The sequence below is a fragment of the Pongo abelii genome, chromosome 17, assembly GCF_028885655.2.
Source record: "Pongo abelii isolate AG06213 chromosome 17, NHGRI_mPonAbe1-v2.0_pri, whole genome shotgun sequence".
Lineage (NCBI taxonomy): Eukaryota > Metazoa > Chordata > Mammalia > Primates > Hominidae > Pongo > Pongo abelii.
In genome coordinates, this window is record NC_072002.2 from 78,452,548 (window position 1) to 78,474,687 (window position 22,140).

The window sequence follows — 22,140 nt, forward strand, 5'->3', positions numbered from 1 at the left end:
CACAGATCATTCTCTCCATGGCAAATCTACCGGTAAATGCTTCAAAGACATTTTCATCTCTGTTATTATGTTTTTTATTTCTACCATTTCTCTTTTGCACTTTCCATCTTTCTGTTGAAATCTCCCATATAGTTTGAACATTGTCAAGACTTTTCACCATTTAATATATTAATTATATATAAGAATGTGTGTATATATAGATACATGATTACATATTAGCATGTTAGAATTATATGTTAGAATATTAGAATATGTGTCCTAAATGAAACAGATATATTTAAGTCCCACATAGACTGTTATTATTGAACCACAGTGTAATCAGCATTTGGCTTGTTGGTATGGCAAAAGAGGAGTGAATTCCAAGGCCCATGCAGTCAGTGCTTCTGGAGGATAACAGATTAGTTCCTAAGTGGACAGCTAGAACCTGTAACATTAAATTGATCAACCCAGTGGAGGGTAGAAAGCCAAGTGAAGAGCACCAGGCTGGGAGTCAGGAAGCTAGAATTTCTATTCCAGCTCTGCCCTGACAACTGCGAACTCAGAAGGCAATTAAGTTATTTGGACTTTAACTGCAAAAATGAAGAAAATTGTATAAATGATTTCTAATACTACTTTTAACACCCCCTATGAAATTATTCACTACCTAATTTTAATGAAAAATGAATAATCAACAGTTAATTCAGACATAAAGATGAAATTATGGCTAACTGCTTTTGCAATAAAAACAAATCTTGTTCATGTGCATCTCTAAATCCTATGTGCCAAGTTTAGGGTCAGACAATTGGAATGACCTTGGGCTGTTGAGTTTATCTTTCTGAGCTTCAGTATAAAAACATTTAAATGGGTTTTATAAGAATTTCTACTTTATAGAGTTATGATAAATAGAGCATGTGCTCATTAAAGAATCTGGGACGCAGTGTGTATTCAATTGATGATAACTACTTTTTTTTTGCTATCATCCTCATCGTGATCATGATCGTCATCATCTTATGACCACCGCCATCACCACCACCACCACCACCATTAGCAGCAGCAGCAGCAGTGGTGGCAGAATCTTTTAACTTTACTTGGAAACTAAATCATAGCCATCCTGTCCTCAGCCACCTTCTTAGACTATCAGTGTTAACTTATCAGTTCTAAAATGTTGGTAGATACCAGGTCAAAGAGGTATTTCTCTTCCCTGTTTGATTTATAGCTCCACATCAGCTTTGAAAGTGAGTGTTCTTGGAAGCTGTACACCAATGTTTGTATTAAGCTTATTAAGTGTGCTTAATATTTCTGGCTCACTAAGCTTACACAGATTAATTCCTTGAGTCTGGAAAATGTTAACTTATGATCTTGTATTTATGACACACTTTCCATCTCCAAGTAGATTTTATGTCATCACCACACCCAAAATCTGTCACTGCAAGAAGTGTTGGCAGAACAAGCTGCTCCAAAATTTACATATATGCAAACTTCCTGCTTCCTTTCCAGCTCACTCACTGGGGGTCAGCAGAAGGTCCTAAGATGCCTGAGCACTTGTATAACTCTGCTTTATTTGTGCAGGTGTATATTTGGAGGGTGGGGGCTTGGGATGGAGAGGACAACCTCCCTATCCCCAGAGCCACCATTTGTGTGATCCAGAACATGCTCTGGATGATATGGGATCAGAGATGCAGTGATAGGCTGTATTAGGATGCAGAGCTTTCCTATGATGGAGACAGGAGACATTAGGGTCATCTTCACTAGCTGTCTCAGCATTGCCTTGGAGGTCATTGATGTGCAACTGCTGGAACAGTCATAAACATGGCTGTGCATACAATGCCCCATTTGTCATGCTCAGTTTATCTGAAGGTGGTCCTCACTTTAGTCTGACCACTGTCCAACTTAAAAGACACTAAAAAATGCAAGCTTTGGTTTTTCTTAAAATTATTATTAGAGAAAAAATATAGATACAAAGTTCTTAAGGAGGAAGCAATTGCATTTGTTGTCTAACATGAAATGTGAATATGAATTATCTTATGTAATATTTTAAATTATGTGTCTTTCTGGCTTCCTCCCATTATGGCAGATAATTAACAGCAACAGAAAAAGTATAAACTTAAAACTTTAACCTCCTAGAAGGCAAAGTTTGGCCTTGGGTTTCTTATACCCTTGGATGGCCCTATCCTTGATGGAATCATACAAATAGCTGCTTGGTTGGACAGAAGTTTGCTTCAGTGAATTCTGCTCTCTTGTGTCTATTACAAAATGTCTTCCTGAATTTTTGAGTATTTCTCTGTTATGAAATCCCTGGGTTTTGTGGATTTATCGATTTTTTGACTGCTCACCAACTCTTTTCTGCCCCATCTCAGGTACTTACATCCACATATTGTGTTTATACTGCTATTGTAGTTTTAGACCTTTGACTCTGCTTTGACCATTTGGACATTTTTCCAGGTTCTGGTCCACTTGTGCTCCGAATTTGGTTCCCCCTTCTAGCCTTCAGCATGCTTGGTTAATTATTTGTTGACCTACATCTGAGAATCCATTGCCTAATCCAGTGTGGCACATAGTAGGTGCAGAATAATTGTTGAATGGCAGATAAGACTGAACACTATACACAGTGATACTACATTTTTGGTGTTTACAATATATTTTATAATAGAAATATAGATGTGTTCTCATATAACAAATGATGGCTTCCTGAGCGACTTAAGTGAAATGATTCAGTCATTCATCTACCACATAGATGCTGACCATCTGTGTGGGTTCTAGGTATTCAACATAAATGATACTTACAAAGCCCCCATTTTGATAGAGCAGACAAGATTATACAGTAAGGGTTTTTCTCAGAAGAGTACTGTATCATTTATAAGAAAGGAATTTGTGTATCCTTCCATTTATACAGCAAAAGTAGTTTGTAAGTCTTAACTTCCATCTATGACTATTGGAAATTGTATAAAAAAACTGATGTAAATACCAAATTTTATCCAATCACATTTAATGGAAAATTATCTAGAAATAAAATTTCTCTTTAATCTCTTCAAAATTTCAAACAAAATTTTAAATACAATCACTTTTAACCTCCTGATGATCAGTTAAGGCAAATTGGTAAGTCACAAATAACAGAATTTTATTTTTCAATTTTTAGTTTCATGATGTTTCTTGCTCTGTATGACAGGAATACTATCATACATATGATTAACTGTTTGTATGTTAATCTGTTCTCACATTGCTATAAAGAGCTATCTGAGGCTGGGTAATTTATTAAAAAAAGAAGTTTAATTGGCTCATGGTTCTGCAGGCTATACAGGAAGCATGGCTTGGGAGGCCACAGAAACTTACAATCCTGCAGAACATGAGAGGGAAGACAGCATGTCCTACGTGGCTACAGCAGGAGGAAGAGAGAGAGCAAAGGGAAAGGTGCTATACACTTTCAAACAACCAGGTCTTGTGAGAATTCCATCATGAGACACGACTGGGGAGATGGTGCTAAACCATTAGAAACTGCCCCCATGATACCATTATCTCCCACCAGGCCCCACCTCCAACACTCAGGATCACAATTCAACATGAGATTTGGGTGGGAACATAGAGCCAAACCATATCATTCTACCCCAGCCCCTCCCAAATCTCATGTCCTTCTTACATTTCAAAACACAATCATGCCTTCCCAACAGTCTCCCAGAGTCTTAACTCATTCCGGCATTAACTCAAACATCCAAGTCCAAAGTTTCATCTGAGGCAAAGCAATTTCCTCCTGCCTATGAACCTGTAAAATAAAAAAAATAGTTGGTTTCTTTGAAGATACAGTGGGGGTATAGGCATTGTGTAAATTATCCCATTCCAAAAGGAAGAAATTGCCAAAACAAAGGGGTATAGGTCCCATGTAAGTCTGAAACCCAGCAGGGAAGTCATTAAATCTTAAAGCTGCAAAATAATCTCCTTTGACTCCATGTCTCACGTCCAGGCCACACTGACACAAGGAGTGGGTGTCTAAGGCCTTGGGCAGCTCTGCTCTGTGCCTCTGCAAGGTACACCTCCTATGGCTGCTTTAACAGGGTGATGTTGAGTGCCTATGGCTTTTCCAGGCCTATGGTGCAAGCTGTTGGTAGATCTACCATTCTGGGGTCTGGAGCACAGTGGCTCCTCTTTCACAGCTTCACTAGGCAGTGCCCCAGTGGGGACTTTGTGTGAGGGCTCCAACCCCACGTTTGCCTTCTGCACTGCCCTTGTAGAAGTTTTTCAGAAGGGCTCCATTCCTGCAGTAGACTTCTGCCTGGACATCCAGGTGTTTCCATACTTCCTCTGAAGTCTAGGTGGAGACTTCCAAGCCTCAACTCTTGCCCTCTGTGTACCCGTAGGCTTAAAACCATGCAGAAGCTGCCAAGGCTTATACTTTGCACTCTTTGGAGCAGTGGCCTGAGATGTATCTGGGGTTCTTTTAACCATGGCTGGAGCTAGAGCAGCTGGGATGCAGGGCACCTTGTCTTGAGGCTGCACAGAGCAGCAGGGCCCTGGCCCTGGCCCACAAAACCGTTTTTGCCTCCTAGGCATCCAGGCCTGTGGTGTGAGGGGCTGCTGTAATGGTCTTTAAAATGACTTGGAGGCATTTTCCGCATTGTCTTGGCTATTAATATTTGACTCTTCTTTACTTATGCAAATTTCTGCAGGCAGCTTTAATTCCTTCCCAGAAATGGGTTTGTCTTTTCTACAATATGGACAGGCTGCAAATTTTCCAAACTTTTATGCTCTGCTTCCCTTTTAAATGTAAATTCCAGTTTCAGATAATCTCTTTGTGCATGCATATCAGTGTATGCTGTTAGAAGCAGCTAGGCCAGGCCACATCTTGAATACTTTGCTGCTTAGAAATTTGTTCACCAGATACCCTAAATCATCTCTCTCAAGTTCAAAGTTGTACAGATCCCTAGAACAGGACACAATGCCACCAGTCTCTTTGCTAAAGCATAGCAAGATTGACCTTTATTAAGTTCCCAATAAGTTCCTCATCTCCATCTGAAACCTCCTCAGCCTGGACTTCACTGTCCATATCACTATCAGCATTTGGTCAAAATCATTCAACAAGTCTCCAGGAAGTTCCAAACTTTCCCTTATCTTCATGTCTTCTACTGAGGCCTCCAACCTGTTCCAGCCTCTGCCTGTTACCTAGTTCCAAAGCTGCTTCCACATTTTCAGGTATTTTTATAGAAATGCCCCACTTCTCTTGTACCAATTTTCTGTATTAGTCTGTTCTCACATTGATATAAAGAACTACCTGAGACTGGTAATTTATTTAAAAGTCATATTTAATTGGCTCATGGTTCCACAGGCTGCACAGGACCTATGAATGGGGAGGCTTCAGGAAACCTACAGTCATGGTGGAAGTCTATGGGAAAGCTGGCATGTCCTACATGACTAAAGCAGGAGGAAGAGAGAGAGGAAAGTGGGAGGTGCTACACACTTTCAAACAATCAGATCTTATGAGAATTCTATCACAAGACAGCACTGGGGGATAGCACTAAACCATTAGAAACCATCCCTATGACACAATCACTTCCCACCAGGCACCATCTCCAACACTTGGGATCACAATTCAACATGAGATTTGGGTGGGGACATGAAGCCCAACCATACTAGTATGTAAATAAATTGAAGATTGGTCAAAAATCAGTAAGAATAATGTTGCTCTTAAAAACATGTTTAGGATGCACATCAGCAAGATGGTGGAATAGGGCTCTCCAGTATTTATCCCCCTACAGAAATATCAATTTGAATAACCACCAATTCATGAAAATACCTTCACAAGGATTAAGGAAACTAGGTAAGAGATTACAACATTTGGATGTAGCACAGAAGTGAGAAAAGACACATTAAAGAGTATAGGGAAGACAGTTTTACATTACCCACATCACCCCTTCCCCAATCCTCGGCAGCACAATGCAGAGAGAGATAATGCATGGAGGAAGGAGAGGGAAGTAAGCATTGAAATTTACCTGACATCCCAGTGTGACTAGCTTGCCATAGCAAAGCCCAGCTCTAGGCAGGCCCTCATTGCTCCAGATTCCAGGCCAATACCTGAGGACTGAGTAACCAGGCTTGCCCAAGGGACAGGTCAGATCTGGAAGCCCCAGGCTTAAGGCCTGTGTAACAGACCTAGGGTCTAGAACTGTCCCTCTGGACTCCAGTGTTGGACTGGCTCCCATGAACCCAGGCTCCAGGATTGTCTTTGTGTATCTGAGTCCCAGGCTAGTCCTCAAGCTCCTAGGACCTAGGTTATTCCATGAAGAATTATCCTCTAGCACACTCAGCCTCCAGGAAAGCACCAGAGGACACAAGGCCCATGCTAGTTTCTGTCACTCAAGGGTCCAGGCCAGCCACAGTGGCTCTAGGTACAAGCAAGTGCCCATTATTCTAGACTTCAGACTAACCTTAGTGAGCCCAGGCTCCATGCTGACCACAGCACCAGTATCCAGGCTGTTTCCTCTGTCCCAGGCTCCAGAAGACCCAGGGTCTAGGCTTACTCCAGGATATCAAGGGTCCAGGCCCACCTCAGTAGATTCCAGTGTGTGCAGTACTTTGTGGACTGAGGCTCCAAGACCACTCCTGCAGACCCAGGCTTCAGGTCAGCTCCCATAGACCCAGGATGCAGACCTTCCCCAGCAGACTCAGGATCCAGGCCAATCTATGTGAACTCAAGGCTCAGATGTACCCACACAGATTCAGGCTCCAAGCCCAAACCAGTGGACCAATGTGCCAGTCCCATCTCAGTGTTTGGCTATTCTTTGAAGACTCAAGCTCACAGACTATCCCAGTGCCAGGTTCACTGGCCCTGGTGGACCCAGGCTTAGGCTGGCCCTGTAGGATGCAGGCTTCAGGCTTGTCCTCATGGACCTGGGCTCCAGGTAGATCTTTGGGGACTCAATCAACAGGTCAACCCCAGTGAATCTAAGCTTAAGGGCCAACTCTCAGGACTCAGGCAACAGACCTGACCACTCACTGACTCAGCACCAGGCCAGCCTTACTGAGGACTCCAGCAGCAAACCTGCCCAATGGCCTGCCCAGAATCTCTGAATGGAATAACTGGTGAAGGACTTTCCCAGAGAAAGCCAGTCTGAAAAGATTGGAAAATTATCTGCTTCTTCAAACATGCAGACATCCAGGTAAGACAACAACAAACAAAAAACCAAGGAGACATAACACTACCAAAAGAACAAAATAACTTCCCAGTAGCTGACTCCAAAGAAATGAAGGTAGAAGAACTGGCTGACAAATAATTCAAAATAAAAGTCTGAAAAGAAATCGAGGAACTTAAAGAAACCACAGAAAAACAATCAATGAAAACAGAAAAACAATAAATGATGAAAATTGGAAATTTAACAGAGAGACTGAAATTATTTAAAAAAAATCAAATTCTAGAGCTGAAAAATACAATGGATAAAATAAAAATGCAGTAGAAAGCATCAACAGCAGAATTGATTAAACAGAAGAAAGAATCTGTAAACTTGACAGATTATTTGAAAATATACTGTCAGAGAAGAAGAAAAAAAAGGAAGAAACAATGGTTACAGGGTTTATGGAAAAGTATAAAAATTCAATGTATAGGAGTTTCTGAAGAAGAAAGAAAAAGGAACAAAAAGCAGATTTTAAGATATAACATCAAAAAACCTTCCAAATTTGGAGAAAAATATAAGTATCCAGATATAAGAAGGTCAAAATTCTCCAGTCAGATTTAGTCCAAACAAATCTACAAAAGGACATAATACAATCAAACTGTCAAAAATAAAAAGAGAGAATAGTGAAAGTAGCTGAAAAAAATAAGGGATTAACAAAAAGAGAGTTCTAATAAGTCCTCAGAGGGTTCATAGCCAAGATCTTACAGGCCAGAGAGAGTGAGATAATATATTCAAAGTACTGAAAGATTAAAAAGTGCCAAATAAGAATACCAAATATGACAATGCTATCCTTCAAAAATGGAGGGATAAAAAAATTTTCCAGACAAACAAAAACTGAGGGAGTTCATTATGAGCAGACATATCTTATAGGAATTGCTAAAGGGAATTAGTTCTTCAATGTGAAAGAAAAAGATGCTAATGGGTAACACAAAATATATGAAAGTATAAAACTCACTAGTAAAAAATAATAACTACAATAATTTGTTAAGGAATATGCAACATAAAAAGAAGTAAATTATGACATCAAATATTTAAAATGTGGTGGGGACGTAGATTAAAAGTGCAGAGGTTTCCAATGCAGTCAAAGCTAAATTGTTATCAGCTTAAAATAGCCTAATGTAAATATAAAATATTTTCTATAATCCTCATTGCAAATACAAAGCAAAAACTTAGAGTAGATACACAAAGTAAAAAAGTAAAGAATCAAAGAATGTGACTACAGAAAATCATTCACAAAGGAAGACAGCAAAAGAGGAAGAAAGGAACAAAAGATCTACAAACAACTGAAAACCAATTAACAAAATAGCAGTAATAAGTCTTTATTAATTAATAGTTACTTTGAATATAAATGGATTACATTTTCTAATCATAGACATAGATTGACTGAATGGATTAAAAAAAAACAAGATCTAACTATATGCTGCCTACAAGAGACTCACTTCACCTATAAGGACATAGACTGAAAGTGAAGGGATGGGGAAAGTTATTGTATGCAAATGGAAACCCAAAGAGAGCATGAATAGATATATTTATATCATGTAAAATAGGCTTTGAGTCAAAAACTGTAAAGAGAGACGAGGAAGGTTATTATATAATGATAAAACGATCAATTTATCAAGAAGATATAACAATTATAAACATATGCATCCAATGTCAGAGCACCTAAATATATAAATATGAACAAATCTGAAGAGAGAGATACACAGTAATACAATAATATTAGAAGACTTCAGTACCCCACTTTCCTCCATACAGAAAATCAGTAAGGAAGCAGAATTAAACTAAATCTTAGATCAAATGGACCATTCAGAACATCCCATCCTCCAGTTACAGAATACATATTTTTCTCAGGCATAGAAATTTGAGAACGTTGAAATCATAGTAAGTATCTTTACCAACCACAATACTTGAAACTATAATTCAGTAATAGGAGGAATTTTGGAAAATGCCCAAATATTTTAAAATTAACTGACATACTCCTAATCACTCAAGAGATCAATGAAAAAAAATTTATTAAGAAGTATGTTGAGGCAAACAAAAATAGAAAAAAAAACCCAAAACTAATGTATGGGATGCATATAAAAAGCACTTCCAAGAGTAATTTTTCTTTTTGAGACAGGGTCTCACTCTGTCACCCAGGCTGAAGTGTAGTGGCACAATTATGGCTCACTGCAGCCTCAACTTCCAGGGATTAAGGAATTTTCTCACCTCAGCCTCCTAGGTAGCTGGAACCACAGGTGTACACCACAAAGCCTGGCTACTTTTTCATTTTTTCTGTGTAGAGATGGGGTTTGCCTGTGTTGCCTGGGCTGGTCTTGAACTCCTGGGTACAAGCAATCCTCCCATTTTGGCCTCTCAAAGTGCTGGGATTACAGGCATAAGCCACTGCACCTGGCAAAGAGCGAAGTTTATAGCAATAAACACCTACATCAAAAAAGAAGAAAGCTCTCAAATAAACACCCTAATGTAACATCGCAAAGAACTAAAAAGAAAAGAACAAAGCTAAGCCCAAAATTAGTAGAAGCAAGGAAATAATAATAATCAGAGCAGAAATAAATGAAATAGAGATTAGAAAACAATAGAAAAGATCAACAAAAGTAAGAATTGCTTTTAAAAAATTATACACAAATGATAAATCTTTAAAGGCTTAGAAAAAAGTGGAAAGATGCAAATAAAATCAGAAATGAGATTTTACAATTGATACCACAGAAATACAAAGCATCATAAGATACTGCTAAGACCAATTACAGACCAACAAATTGGATAACCTAGAAAAAAACTGATAAATTTCTAGATACATATAATCTACCAGGATAAATCTACAATGAAGAAACAGAAAATCTGAACAGACCAATGGTGAGTTAGGAGATTGAATTAGTAATAACAATTCTTTTATCAAAGAAAAGCCCAGAACCCAGTGGCTCTACAGCTGAATTCTACCAAATATATAAGGAAGGAATAATACCAATTCTTCTCATACTTTGAAAAAAACTGAAGTGGAGGAAATACTTTCAAACTCATTTTAGGAGGCCGGGATATGGAAATACTAAAGCCACACAAGACCACTACAAGAAAAAAAAATTATAGATGAATATCCTTGATGAGCATAGATGCAAAAATCCTCAAAAATTACTAGCAGACTGAATTCAATAGCACATGTAGTTGATCAATTGACATAATTAAATAGGATTTATCACAGGGATGCAAGGATGGTTTAATATATGAAAATACATAAATATGATAAATTTTATTATCAGAATAAAGGACAATGATATGATTATCTCAAGAGATGCAGAAAAAGCATTTGAATAAATTCAACCTGCTTTCATGATAAAATTTCTCAATAAATTAGGTACAGAAGGACTGTATCTTAACATAATAAAAGCCATCTATGACCAACCCACAGCTAAAATCATATTCAATTATGAAAATTTAAAACTTTTCCTCTAAGAATAAGACAAACATGCCCACTCTTTTGTTCAGTTTGGTACTAGAATTCCTAGTCGGAGCAATTATGCAATAGAAAAATGTAAAAGCCTTCAAAATCAGAAAGAAACAACTTAAATAGTCTCCGTTTGCAAGTGACATGATCTTTTATATAGAAAACCCTAAAGATTCCACAAAAAATCTGTTAGAACTAATGACTTCAGTATAGTTGCAGAATACAAAATCAACATACAAAATATTAGTAGTGCTTCTATGTACTTACAAGCAACCACTTGAAAAAGAAATCGAGGAAACGATTTCATTTACAATAGTTCAAAATATACTTAGGAATGAATTTAACCAAGGATGTGAAAGGCCTGTACACTAAAAATTATAAGACATTGATAAAAATTGAAGTAGACAGAAAGCAATGGAAGGATGTACCATTTTCATGGATTGGAAGAATTAATATTGTTAAAATATTCATACTTCTGAAATTTATCTATGGTTTCAATTCAATCCCTACCAAAATTTCTTAAAAAATCCTAAAATATGTATAGAACCACCAAAAACCTAGAATAGTCAAGCAATTTTGAACAAAGAGAACAAAGCAGGAGGCATCACACTACTTAACTTCAAAATATCTTAAGAATCAATATTAATCAAAATGGCATGGTACTGGCATAAAAACAGGCACATAAACAAGTAGAAGAGGATACAGTCCAGAAACAGATCCAGATATTTATGGCCAAATAGTTTTTAAAAAAGGGCCAAGAACATTTAATGGGGAAAGGACAGTCTCTTTAATAAATTGTTTTAAGAAACCACATACACATGCAGAAGAATGAAATTAGAACCATATCTTACACCGTATAAAAAATCAATTCCAAATAGATTACAGGTAAGACTTAAAACTGTAAAACAACTAGTAGAAAACATAGGGGAAAAGTTTCATGATATTGATTTGGGCAATAATTTTTTGGTTATGAAATCAAAGGCAACAAAAACAAAATTAGACAAATGAGACCATATCGAATTAAAAAGCTTCTGCACAAATGAGAATCAGCAGAGTGAAGAGACAAATGGGAGAAAATATCTGTAAAGCATGCATCTCAAAACGGATTAATATTCAAAATATATAAGGAACTGAAAAACTGAATAACAATAAAACAAATAAGCCAATTAAAAATAGGCCAATGATCTGAATAGACATTTGTCAATAGAAAACATGCAATATCAATAATCATTTGAGAAATGCCAACTAAAACCACAATGAGCTATCACCTCACTACTGTTAGAATGGCTTTTTGTCAAAAACACAAATGATAACAAGTGTTGACATGAGCGTTGCAGAAAAAGACTTGTTTTACTCTGTTGGTTGGCTTAAAAATTAGTACAGAAATTATGGAAAACATCTTAAAGATTCTTCAGAAAATTAAATACAGTAATACCATATGATTTAGTAATTCCAGTTTTGAGTATGTTTCCAAAGGAAATAAAAGCAATTACGTTGGAAAGATATCTTTATTTGCATGTTCATTGCAGCATTGTTCACAATAATCAAAATACGGAATCAACCCATGTATGTAATAATGAGTGACTGGACAAGGAAAATGTGTTACATACATTCACAGTAGAATACTTACTATTCAGCCTTTAAAAGGAAGGAAACCCTGTCATTTACGACAACATGGTAAACCTGGAGAACATTATGTTGAGTGAAATAAGCCATGCAGAGAAAGACAAATATTGCATGATCTCTCTTATATGTGGAATCTAGAAAAGTTGAACTCATATAAATAAAGAGTAAAATTGTGGTTACTATGAGCTAGGGTGTGAGAGGGAATTGAGGAGATGTTGGTCAAAGGATACAAATTTCAGTTAAACAGGAGAAATAAGTTCAGAAGGTCTATTTTACAACATGGTGACTATAGTTAATGCATTTTATTGTTGAAAATTGCTAAGAGAATAGACTTGCAGTGTTCTCACCACAAAAAATTATGTAAGGTAATGTATATATAAATTAGCTCTACTGACTCGTTCCACTATGTATATATATTTCAAAACAACATGTTTTACAACATAAATATATACAATTTTTATTAATTAAAAATACATTTAAAAATAACAGTTAATGAAGAAGATTTTTTCACCTAAAAATGTGTGTTTTGGACAATTCTTTTTTTCATTTTTTGAGTCAATTTTATAGAGGCATAAGTAAATGAAATAAAATTTAAGTGTGTAGATCAATGATTTAAGACTGTTTTCCAACGTGGTTGCACTTTTTGTATTTCCATCAGCAGTCTGTGAGAGTTCCAGTTGCTTCACATTTTTTTCAAAACTTGCAATGGCTCAGTATTTTAAGTTTTAATTTTGGCCATGATAATTGGTACAAAGTGGTATTCCATGGGGAGGAGTTTTGAAAGCACTTAAATTTTGCATTTATTATCAAACTTTTGATTTAGTTATTTTATATCAGCAGGGATTCGTATTCTGTTTTATTCAATAGATTTTAATTCATTATTTAAAAAATCAAAACCAAAAATTTGGCTTTCCCTTCCCTGTCTCTTGCAGATGGCTACAATGCAGGGGTAACTGGTTTTCTGGTTGGCCTAGAATATACGTAAATATTTCAATTTTCCTAACAAAACATCAACTATGCCCTCTACTCGTAAGACTCTAATGCATCTGAGCCTTTGTCTTAACATTTTCATTATTATAAAGTCCCTTCTTTTAAACCCAGAAAAATTAATAATAGTTGAAAGATATGGTCTAAAGTGATTCTAAAAATCAGTTCTTCAAAACTATCCACTCTACCATTTTCAGCTTCATTGCATCAGTAGAAATTAATCCTCACCTACTGGAAAGAATTTGAGCTTTATAATTCCTTACAATTTATCATTTTAAAGTACACTTCAGAATCATATGTCCTGGCCCAAACTTCTGACCTCTTCATATTTCTCATAAACTCAATGCCATCCTTATTTGACCTCAGTAAGTATTGTAATGCACATCTGTTCTTCAAGACTACCACATCCTTCTTTGCTTTCTTTCCTCAGCTCCATTCACTGAACAGATTGTTCATGTTCTACACTCTCTGGCTAGTCTGTCAATTCCCTCGACAACTTGGCCAAGTCTCATAGTTAAGTGGTGAAACATTTGTTTCCTTCTCTTAATTCTGGACTGCTGAATCTTGCTGAAGAAAACTTCAACCTCGTTCAAATTCTCTAAAACTTATGTTTTATGAAACCAGGTGGGATTCAGTACTGACTGGGAAGAATCTATGGGAGTAAATATGGAACTCTAAGAAAAGCTACTTTCTGGAAAATAAAAATGATCAATTCCTGATCTTTACACATATTCATATACTTCAAGGTCAATTCTAGGTTCTTCTTTCCTCTAACTTTCTCCTTTCTCCCTAGGATCTTATCTTTGTTTTTAGCTACAATTACTATACTTATCCCAATAACTCTAAAGGATTTATATTGAATATCACAAATTTAGAGCTTCAGATCATATTCTGTTTCTGAGATTTAGACTAATATCTTCAAGTGCCTGCCGGGCAAATCCATTTGAATCTTAAAAGTACCTCAAATTCAACAAGTACAAATTTAAATCCATGTTCTTTTTTTTTCTGTCAAAAACAACAACATTGGCCAGGTGCTGTGGCTCATGCCTGTAATCCTAACACTTTGGGAGGCCGAAACGCACAGATCACGAGGTCAACAGATTGAGATCATCCTGGCCAACATGGTGAAACCCTGTCTCTACTAAAAATACAGAAATTTGCTGGGTGTTGTGGCATGCGCCTGGAGTCCCAGCTACTCAGGAGGCTGAGGCAGGAGAATTGCTTGAACCCGGGAGGTGGAGGTTGCAAATTAGCCAAGATCACACCATTGCACTCCAGCCTGGTGACAGAGCGAGACTCTGTCTCAAACAACCACAACCATAACCACCACCACCACCACAACAACAACAACATTTTCTTCCATGCAACTAATTGGCTAGGTCAGAAACTTAGATGTCTTTCTGCAACTGTTACTTTCTAAATAATTTCCCCAGGCTGTTTCTTTCTCTCCATTTCCACTCCCAATACTCTAATGGTTTCCTAATTTATATGTGGCAATCACAGTGCTCTTTCCTCTCATCCACTGATATTAGAGTAGCCAGAGATGTATTTTCAAGATGCAGATATGATAATTTTATGCCCCTCTTTGACAAACAATCAAACAATCAAAGCCTCTAATGAGCTTATTATCCCTTTTAGCATAAAATAGAAAGTTTCTAATGTAGTTTACAAGGTCTTCATGTTCCGGGATCTGCCTTCTACTCCAGGTTCGTCATGAACTACTCTTGTTTTGAATTTTCCTTTGTATATGATTAATATATTTCTAAATTATCTTTGCTATGTGTAAGTGGACACTTCTCCTTTCCTGAGAGAAAAAAGGTAAAGCAAAAATGATTTAAGTAAGTCATTATTTTATTGATGATGTATTTTATTGATGATGTATTTTATAGAATCACAAAATTTAGAAACATAAGAAGGATTTCAGGTATCACCTAAATTCAAAGAAATGTGGGTTTCTAGGTTGCTAAATTCGAAGAGAAAGCATGATTTGGTTTGGTTCATTTAAAACAGGTCACAAACAGAATTATATTTCAAATTTAGAAGATACAGTATTAAATGATTCGTCTTATCTTGGATATTTTTCCTCAAGGAGAATTCTTCTGGAAGAAAAAGTACGTTTATAGGTGGGCTTATTAAGAGAAAGAGAAAGGCATGCTATTTTAATCATTAAATTCTTGATGGTGACTATCATCATCAAGAGGAGATAGAAAAGAAATAAGAGCCAAGAGAATCTGTTGTTGCCAGCAATCAGTTTACCAGAACACTTCTAGGTGAACATTTTCTAAGTGGAGTGACAGACTAATTGCATCTACGGGGATGAGAATCTGCCATAGAAGAGGATGCTGTTGGTCTTATTTGCCTGATGAAGAATAGGAAAGGGTAATTACAATGGAACTCTTCATTAGTTGAACATGTTGATGTGAATTCTACTCCTACAGCGGTGGCAGCTGCAGCCTCTGCTCCCTCCTCAGTAACCTCCACAAAGGCCTTGTGTAGGACTTTAGATACCATGAGACCGCGGCTCCCAGTCATGCCTGAGAGGTCTGCATCCCTATTGAAGATATCCACCATTCCCATAGTTCTAAACGTGTCCTTGAGGTCATAGCTCTCTTCCACTTTGAACCGAGGTAAGTGTAAATCCACATGTGTCTCTCTCATATTCTGCGAACTTGTCCATTCCAACAATTTCTCAGCAGTGAGTTTCTCTTCAAGCTATGCAAATGGAAAAAAGAAACTGATATGACTAACTATCAATCTCTAATACACCTTAACAATGAGTTGACTATGTGGAGTATCTTTATTTTGGCAATAAATGTGAAATACAGAAGGCTTACTATTAGATACTATTCTAATAGGCAAAATATGAGTCCTGAATATATCAATACACTGAATTATATGAGTATATGTAAATATATGTATCTAAAAACAGAATCACATTTTTATGTATATGTAATGTGTACATATGTATTATACAAATGTATAATACATATGTAAAATAGGGTTACGTTATTTTGTACACAATGAACTATATATCATTATTTCTTGTGCCAAAAGCCTACTACATGTGTCAATTTTTAATAGGCTCATCTTATTTTTCTGTATACATTATTTAGTACACATTGCAATTATTGTATATACCCTAAATTTCTATTCCCTTTTTTACTTGGTGTATTTGTAAACTTTCCTCACATTGCTATATGTTTCTCCCAGTCAAGATTAAATTGCTGCATAATAATATCATCAAATTGATATCCTATGCATGTAACTCTAATAAATTAATAATTAATTAAGCCTTCAGTTTGTGTCAGGCCCTATGCTTAAATATTTGTAATATGAAAGCGAATAATTATTTCTCACTTTGAGTTTTTCATTATTTTGGGGCAACTTGGTCAAAAGCTTTTACCTTGCTTAAACTTAGTATCTTTGGAAAAAAGTCAGGCAGTAGAAGAGTTGTAGATGCAAGTTTTTACCTTCTGTAAACCATCGATTTCATTTGGCAGCAGCACAATCATGCTTAGATCTTTGCCTTTGTACGGTATTTCCAAGACCTTGGCCTCTACATCCTCCAGCGAGGCAAAATGAAAGGACGTGTATTGCCTCATCATCTGTACGGACTTGTATGTATTCTACAATAAATCAATGTGTCCAACAAATAGCAAGTGAGACACAAGACAAAAAAGATAATATTATTGAGATATCAATACATCCTTCTTCTAAGAAATAACCCAAGAATTTAATGAGTTAGAGACAATAGCTTCTTCAGGTATTCCTAACTAAATAAAGTTATAAGACTAAAACAACAAAATAACAGACATGAACGATTTTATTTTTTAATTGTCATGGTACATTCCATCAGAAATGTTTAAATTTATTAACATATTACATTATATAAATAAAATATAGACAATACCTTGTTTGGCCAAAATTTTTCCTCTTTAGTATTTTCTTTATTAAATTTCTTCTCCCACTGCCCTTTGAAATAGATTGCATTCACAAGAACCAGTGTGGTATCTTTGCCAATAGCTCCATCAGGAATTAGGTTTTTAATTTTTTCTGCAAGGGAAAGAATAAAAGAGTCTTTTATACAAGTTACAAATCGTTTGTCTGGAAGATGCTTTGCAAATGTTCGTGACTGATCATTAATTATTCACCCAAATCCTTACTTGAGACTCACTGACTTTGATCTTTGAATTATTAGACTCACTGACCAATGGTTTACCAAATGCAGCTTTCTTTAAGGCTCCAGTCGGATAAAGTTACCCTTGATGGAGACATCACTTCTTGTGATAGAGAAGGAGTTCAGGTTCTCTATGAGTGACTTCAGTCATCTGATATGGAATACTGATAAACTGATTTTATCTACTCTTTCAACATATGTCTTTCCTTTCTCCCTCCCTCCTCTTCCTACTTTTTTTTTTTTTAAACTATGGGGTCCCAAATCAGAGGAAGTAGGCCCTGATTGCTTTTTAGGACAAGTGACATGAGCTCTGTAATATGAAACACATGTCCTGTGCTCTCAGACACTACTTCCTGGGGTATCTTCCTATTCACTCTCATGTTGAGTTGCTGTAAGTTTGGCCTGTAATGAGAGGTGGGAGGTAGGATAGATGTCTATAGAATGGAGACTTTGTTAAGCTCTTTGCCCCTGATGGAGAAGACAGCTGTGATAATCCCTGCAGAACTGGTGGCTAGAGATGTGGTCCAGGCAGCTCTAGTTCAGATGGCAAAAGGGTGATTTACGGAGAGCTGCTTGTTTCCCAATTAGTAAAGGGGAAGGGAGATGCTTTCTAATGTTTTCTTTTAAATATTCATCATTAAAAATTGGTTCTGATTTAAAGTAAAGGACATGATCTCAAAATGGGTCTGAGTGGAGACAAGGGATCCACAAATCTATTGTCATCCAGGAACATGAGCAAAGAATCCTCCGGCTATGTTTTCATCTAATTGGCTTCCTGTGATTTCCTCCTTGGCTCCCCTAGGCTCTCTTCATAATCATTTGGAAAAATTCTTCATCTGGAGTGTCCTCTTCTGTCCTCCCTCCAGAGCCATCTCAATTCCCACCCCTGGTCCCCCATGCAGTGTCAGGCACAGGGCTCACTCGCATAGGTTTCTCAAAGGTTTTTCTATAATGGGTGGCTCTCCTACCATTCGTTTGACTTTCCACCCAGGAGTTAATCTTCTTTCGACTTTCTTCTGGAGCATGTGCAAAATCAACAGATTCCACACTGGTCTGGTAAAAGTTCTTGATGGCTTCTAAATATTCCTTTGAGATATGAAGGAAGAAAGTAGGAATTAAGAGTAATTTATATAACTATATATTACCAAATTTAGTTATTTATAATTATGGTAAGCTGAATCCAGACCCTGAACAGATGCAGTATCTCCTGTCTATGCATATTTTTATACAGGTGCCACGTAGACAATGCAAAAGGGGAGTGTGGGCTGGCACAAAAAACAGGTCACTGAAGGTCAGTGCCAGTTTATTGATGGTATCTTATTACTCACTCTACTACCCAACCTCCTCTTTTATTACAAGATTATCCCTAAATCCACACTTCACTGATGTATTGTCGGGGCCTGGGATGGTGGGAGAGTTGTGGAAACGGAGCTAATGCATTCTGAGTAAATGCTCTCCACCTGGGTCAGACAGACTCAGGTGCCTTGCTTTCTTCCATTTGGCTGCTCAGAGACACAGACACCAGGCTGCAGATGAAAGGTGAAATTTACCTGTAAAAATTGATACATCTTTTCTCCAAAGAGCTTGTTGGTGATCTTCAGCTCATAGGCATCAGTGGATTTGTTTAATTCAGTCAGAAGCTTTTGAAACTGGTGATGAACATTTCCTGACCTATTAACCTTCAAATGTCAAAAAAGGAGATCATTCAATTGCTGTATCAATGTAAATACTAAACCCATGCTAAGTCTGTTAGATCAGCTCCTAAAGGCTGGTAGTCTCAATGATGACCTTTGTGCTTATTCCCTGATACTTGGTGTATTTCACCTCAAATACCCTTCAAAATCCACCTTATGTTTGACTTTTTCCAGAAAATTCTTCCTGCACTAATGTATTCCAATCTTTTCTCTTCTGAACTAAAGATGCAGCACTGTCTACCATTGGGTTTTCCCCTTGTTGGTTTAAAGGGTTAGGTTTAGCTTCCCAGTTAAACTCTCAGCTCCTTGAGGGAAAGGACCTTATTACACTTCTAACAGACATCAAGAATATGAGTATATTAAAGTTTGGATATTTTAAAGAGGTTACGCCAGGAAGCCCTGTTATACCTGTTGGTGGTATCATCTTGCAAGACACATTGACTAATCTATGGCTTTTTCCTCACGATGGTCATTCTCTGCACGTAAGAACAGTGTGTGCCAGGTACATGGCTAAGGACTTTACATGGGTAACTCTTAAGTCTTTAGTTCAATTCAGATCAACATAAGAAAGCTCAGAGAATGGGAAAAAAAACCCCTGTTTATAGAGACATAAATTAGAAGTGCCAAGTTTTGAACCTAAGCCTGTTGAAATCTAGAACCTTCTACTTTCCAGCAAAGCATTTTGCACAAATAAGGCTCTAAACCAATATATTCCATAGCAATCATTTTCCAAAATATACTTGGACTTGTGCTTATTCCTCTTAATCTCATTAATGACTCAATTAAAATTAAAGTATTTTTGCAATATTATTGTGATTAGTATAATTATAGCTATTTTATAATAATAACATTTATGACTTTTTATGGACAAGGCACTGCTGTAAATGTTTGCATGTATTTGCATGTATTGAGTCAGATTTTTTATTACCCTTAGTTTTCTGGGATGAGGTCACTGGTACTCTGAGAAGTTGTATCCTGCCGTGTTCATCATTTGTGAAGAGCAAAGCTTGAATTTGAACCCAGCCTATCCTGATCCAGACCTATGCTCTGAAGTACAGTGCTGACTGTCTTTCACTAAAGCCAAATGTGGAATAATAATTATGTGCCATGAAATGCCAACCCACTCTGTAGGTCTCAATCTTTTCATCCAGGCTTTCCCCTAAAAATGGCCTTTTCTTAGTTTCTGTGGAGTTCCAGGTTTAAACTATGACCTTCTCAGGCATCTAAATCTGAACCATAGAGCTCTGTGACTCACGTGATATGTTGCAGCTTTTTCTGTGGTGTTCTCTGTGACTTGATCAAAGTGAAGAACCTGGAAGAGACATGGAGCGGGACAAGAAAACGTTACTCAAAAGATCTGTTTAAGTCAGTGGTCTCACAGTTATGGGAATTCCTGCTCAGCCCCCTGTGCTACCCATCAGGCCACCACATCTGTTACCAACTGCGTGATAGCCGACGGAACCACAGAGAAAAACTACAACAGGACAACATAATGAAGCTGATACCTACCTTGTTAATTTGTTGTGCAGTGTTGTCTTTGGCCCCTAAGAGGGCCATCCCTAATGCTGATGTGATGCTGATAGGGGAATAGAAGATGTTGTTCTCTTTTGATTTTCTGAACTGTTGAAACAGATCGAACATGAACTTGGTGTTGGCTTCACTGAGTGAATTCATGGTGAATGTAATGTGATCTGGAACTCCTGGAAAAGCATCAGATTCCTGTCAGAATGACTTTAATAAATGGATTGTCATTCTGTAGTACAATTTTCTTAAAGAAAATTACGTATCTAGGTTGTGGGATTTTGACATGTAAAGTTTCTTTTTTTTTTTAACGTCTCAAGCTTTTTACAATGTGCATATATTAAATATATTAATCTCCTAATTAGAAGGCTTACAAAATTACTGTTTTTAAAGACTATTGTGAATAAGTAATAGACGATCTTTATCTTTCCTTCGTTGTTGGCTACACTAGGGCTAGGCAGGAAGGCTTTATAATGTATGCTAACAGGAGACCTCTGTGGATCACATCCAACCAGCTCTTAAGAGGAATCCCTGACGTTTCCTTCAAGGCTCTGTGGCTGCAAGGCACTCTCCCTCTGTGTTCCTAAGGGTGTCTTGGTTTACTTGGAACTAAGCAATTTAGATAAAGGACAAATCAGATGAAATAGGTATTTTAACTTTGCCCTGGCAGAATAAGTAAAATATAATCAGACAGAATGCAGGAGATGCATGATGTAGAACACAGTATCATTATTATTCTCAAAAATAATTCATGTTTTTAAGCTGGAGTGGCTTGAAGCACTTACCTGTATTCCTAAAGGAAGCAGAGGTGGGCAGAGAGCCTGTGCGTGTCTGTGGAATGAAGGGTGAGATCCTGAATTTATACCTCTCCTCTTGCTACCTCTCCCTCTGTGGAGAGGAGATTTCATAAGCAGGCTAACACTCAACTTGATGAGTATGAAAATTTATGACAAAGGACAGGATTACTGTTCTACCATTGTACCTCCTTTTTAATCTATAGGGAAAAAATGAAAATGTGAATCAGCAATCACTGGCTTATTTGAAATAATGTAGGTGACTTTCTATTACCAATGGGAATAAGGTTAGAATTCCAATTTCCTCCCATTAGTTTCAACTCGTTTCCTTTGTATACTACTACAGATGTAAAAAAACAAAGCAAGAAAACAAACAAACAAACAAAAACAAAAAAAAGTGCCATTATTTTCTTGGATGTTGCATTGTCTTTAAGGCATGCTTTGAACAACAAACAACTAAAAAGTTTACATTTCCTGTTTTTCAGTTCTGACAGTTTTTGTCATCCTATGAATTTCATTAGTAATTTTTCTGTAAAACAAGGAATATATATCTAATTTTAAGTCCAAAGATGTACTTAAGAAATGTACTTCAGTATCTCATAGCATACTATGGAGAACAGGATTCTATTGCCTTCTCCTGAATGCTCAGCCTTGGCAGTGATCCTGCCAGTCACCTCCCGTGCCCCTTGCAACCATCCCATATGTTTTCTGTTGCATAGGGTCAGTGAGAAAGTTATCTTCCTTGCTGAGTGATACGGTTTGG

The 22,140-nt window shown here is 37.0% G+C and overlaps 1 protein-coding gene across 1 annotated transcript; it reads right to left on the reverse strand.

Annotated features, from left to right (window-relative positions):
* Positions 1 to 15,499: 15,499 nt before the first annotated feature.
* LOC100441521 (serpin B3-like) lies at positions 15,500 to 20,751 on the reverse strand. The gene is given in 8 exon segments (XM_024236015.2): positions 15,500 to 15,549; positions 15,552 to 15,903; positions 16,662 to 16,817; positions 17,102 to 17,244; positions 18,337 to 18,454; positions 18,919 to 19,047; positions 20,318 to 20,374; positions 20,572 to 20,751. Coding segments are annotated over 8 exon segments (1,170 nt in total). The 5' UTR covers positions 20,737 to 20,751.
* Positions 20,752 to 22,140: the final 1,389 nt, after the last annotated feature.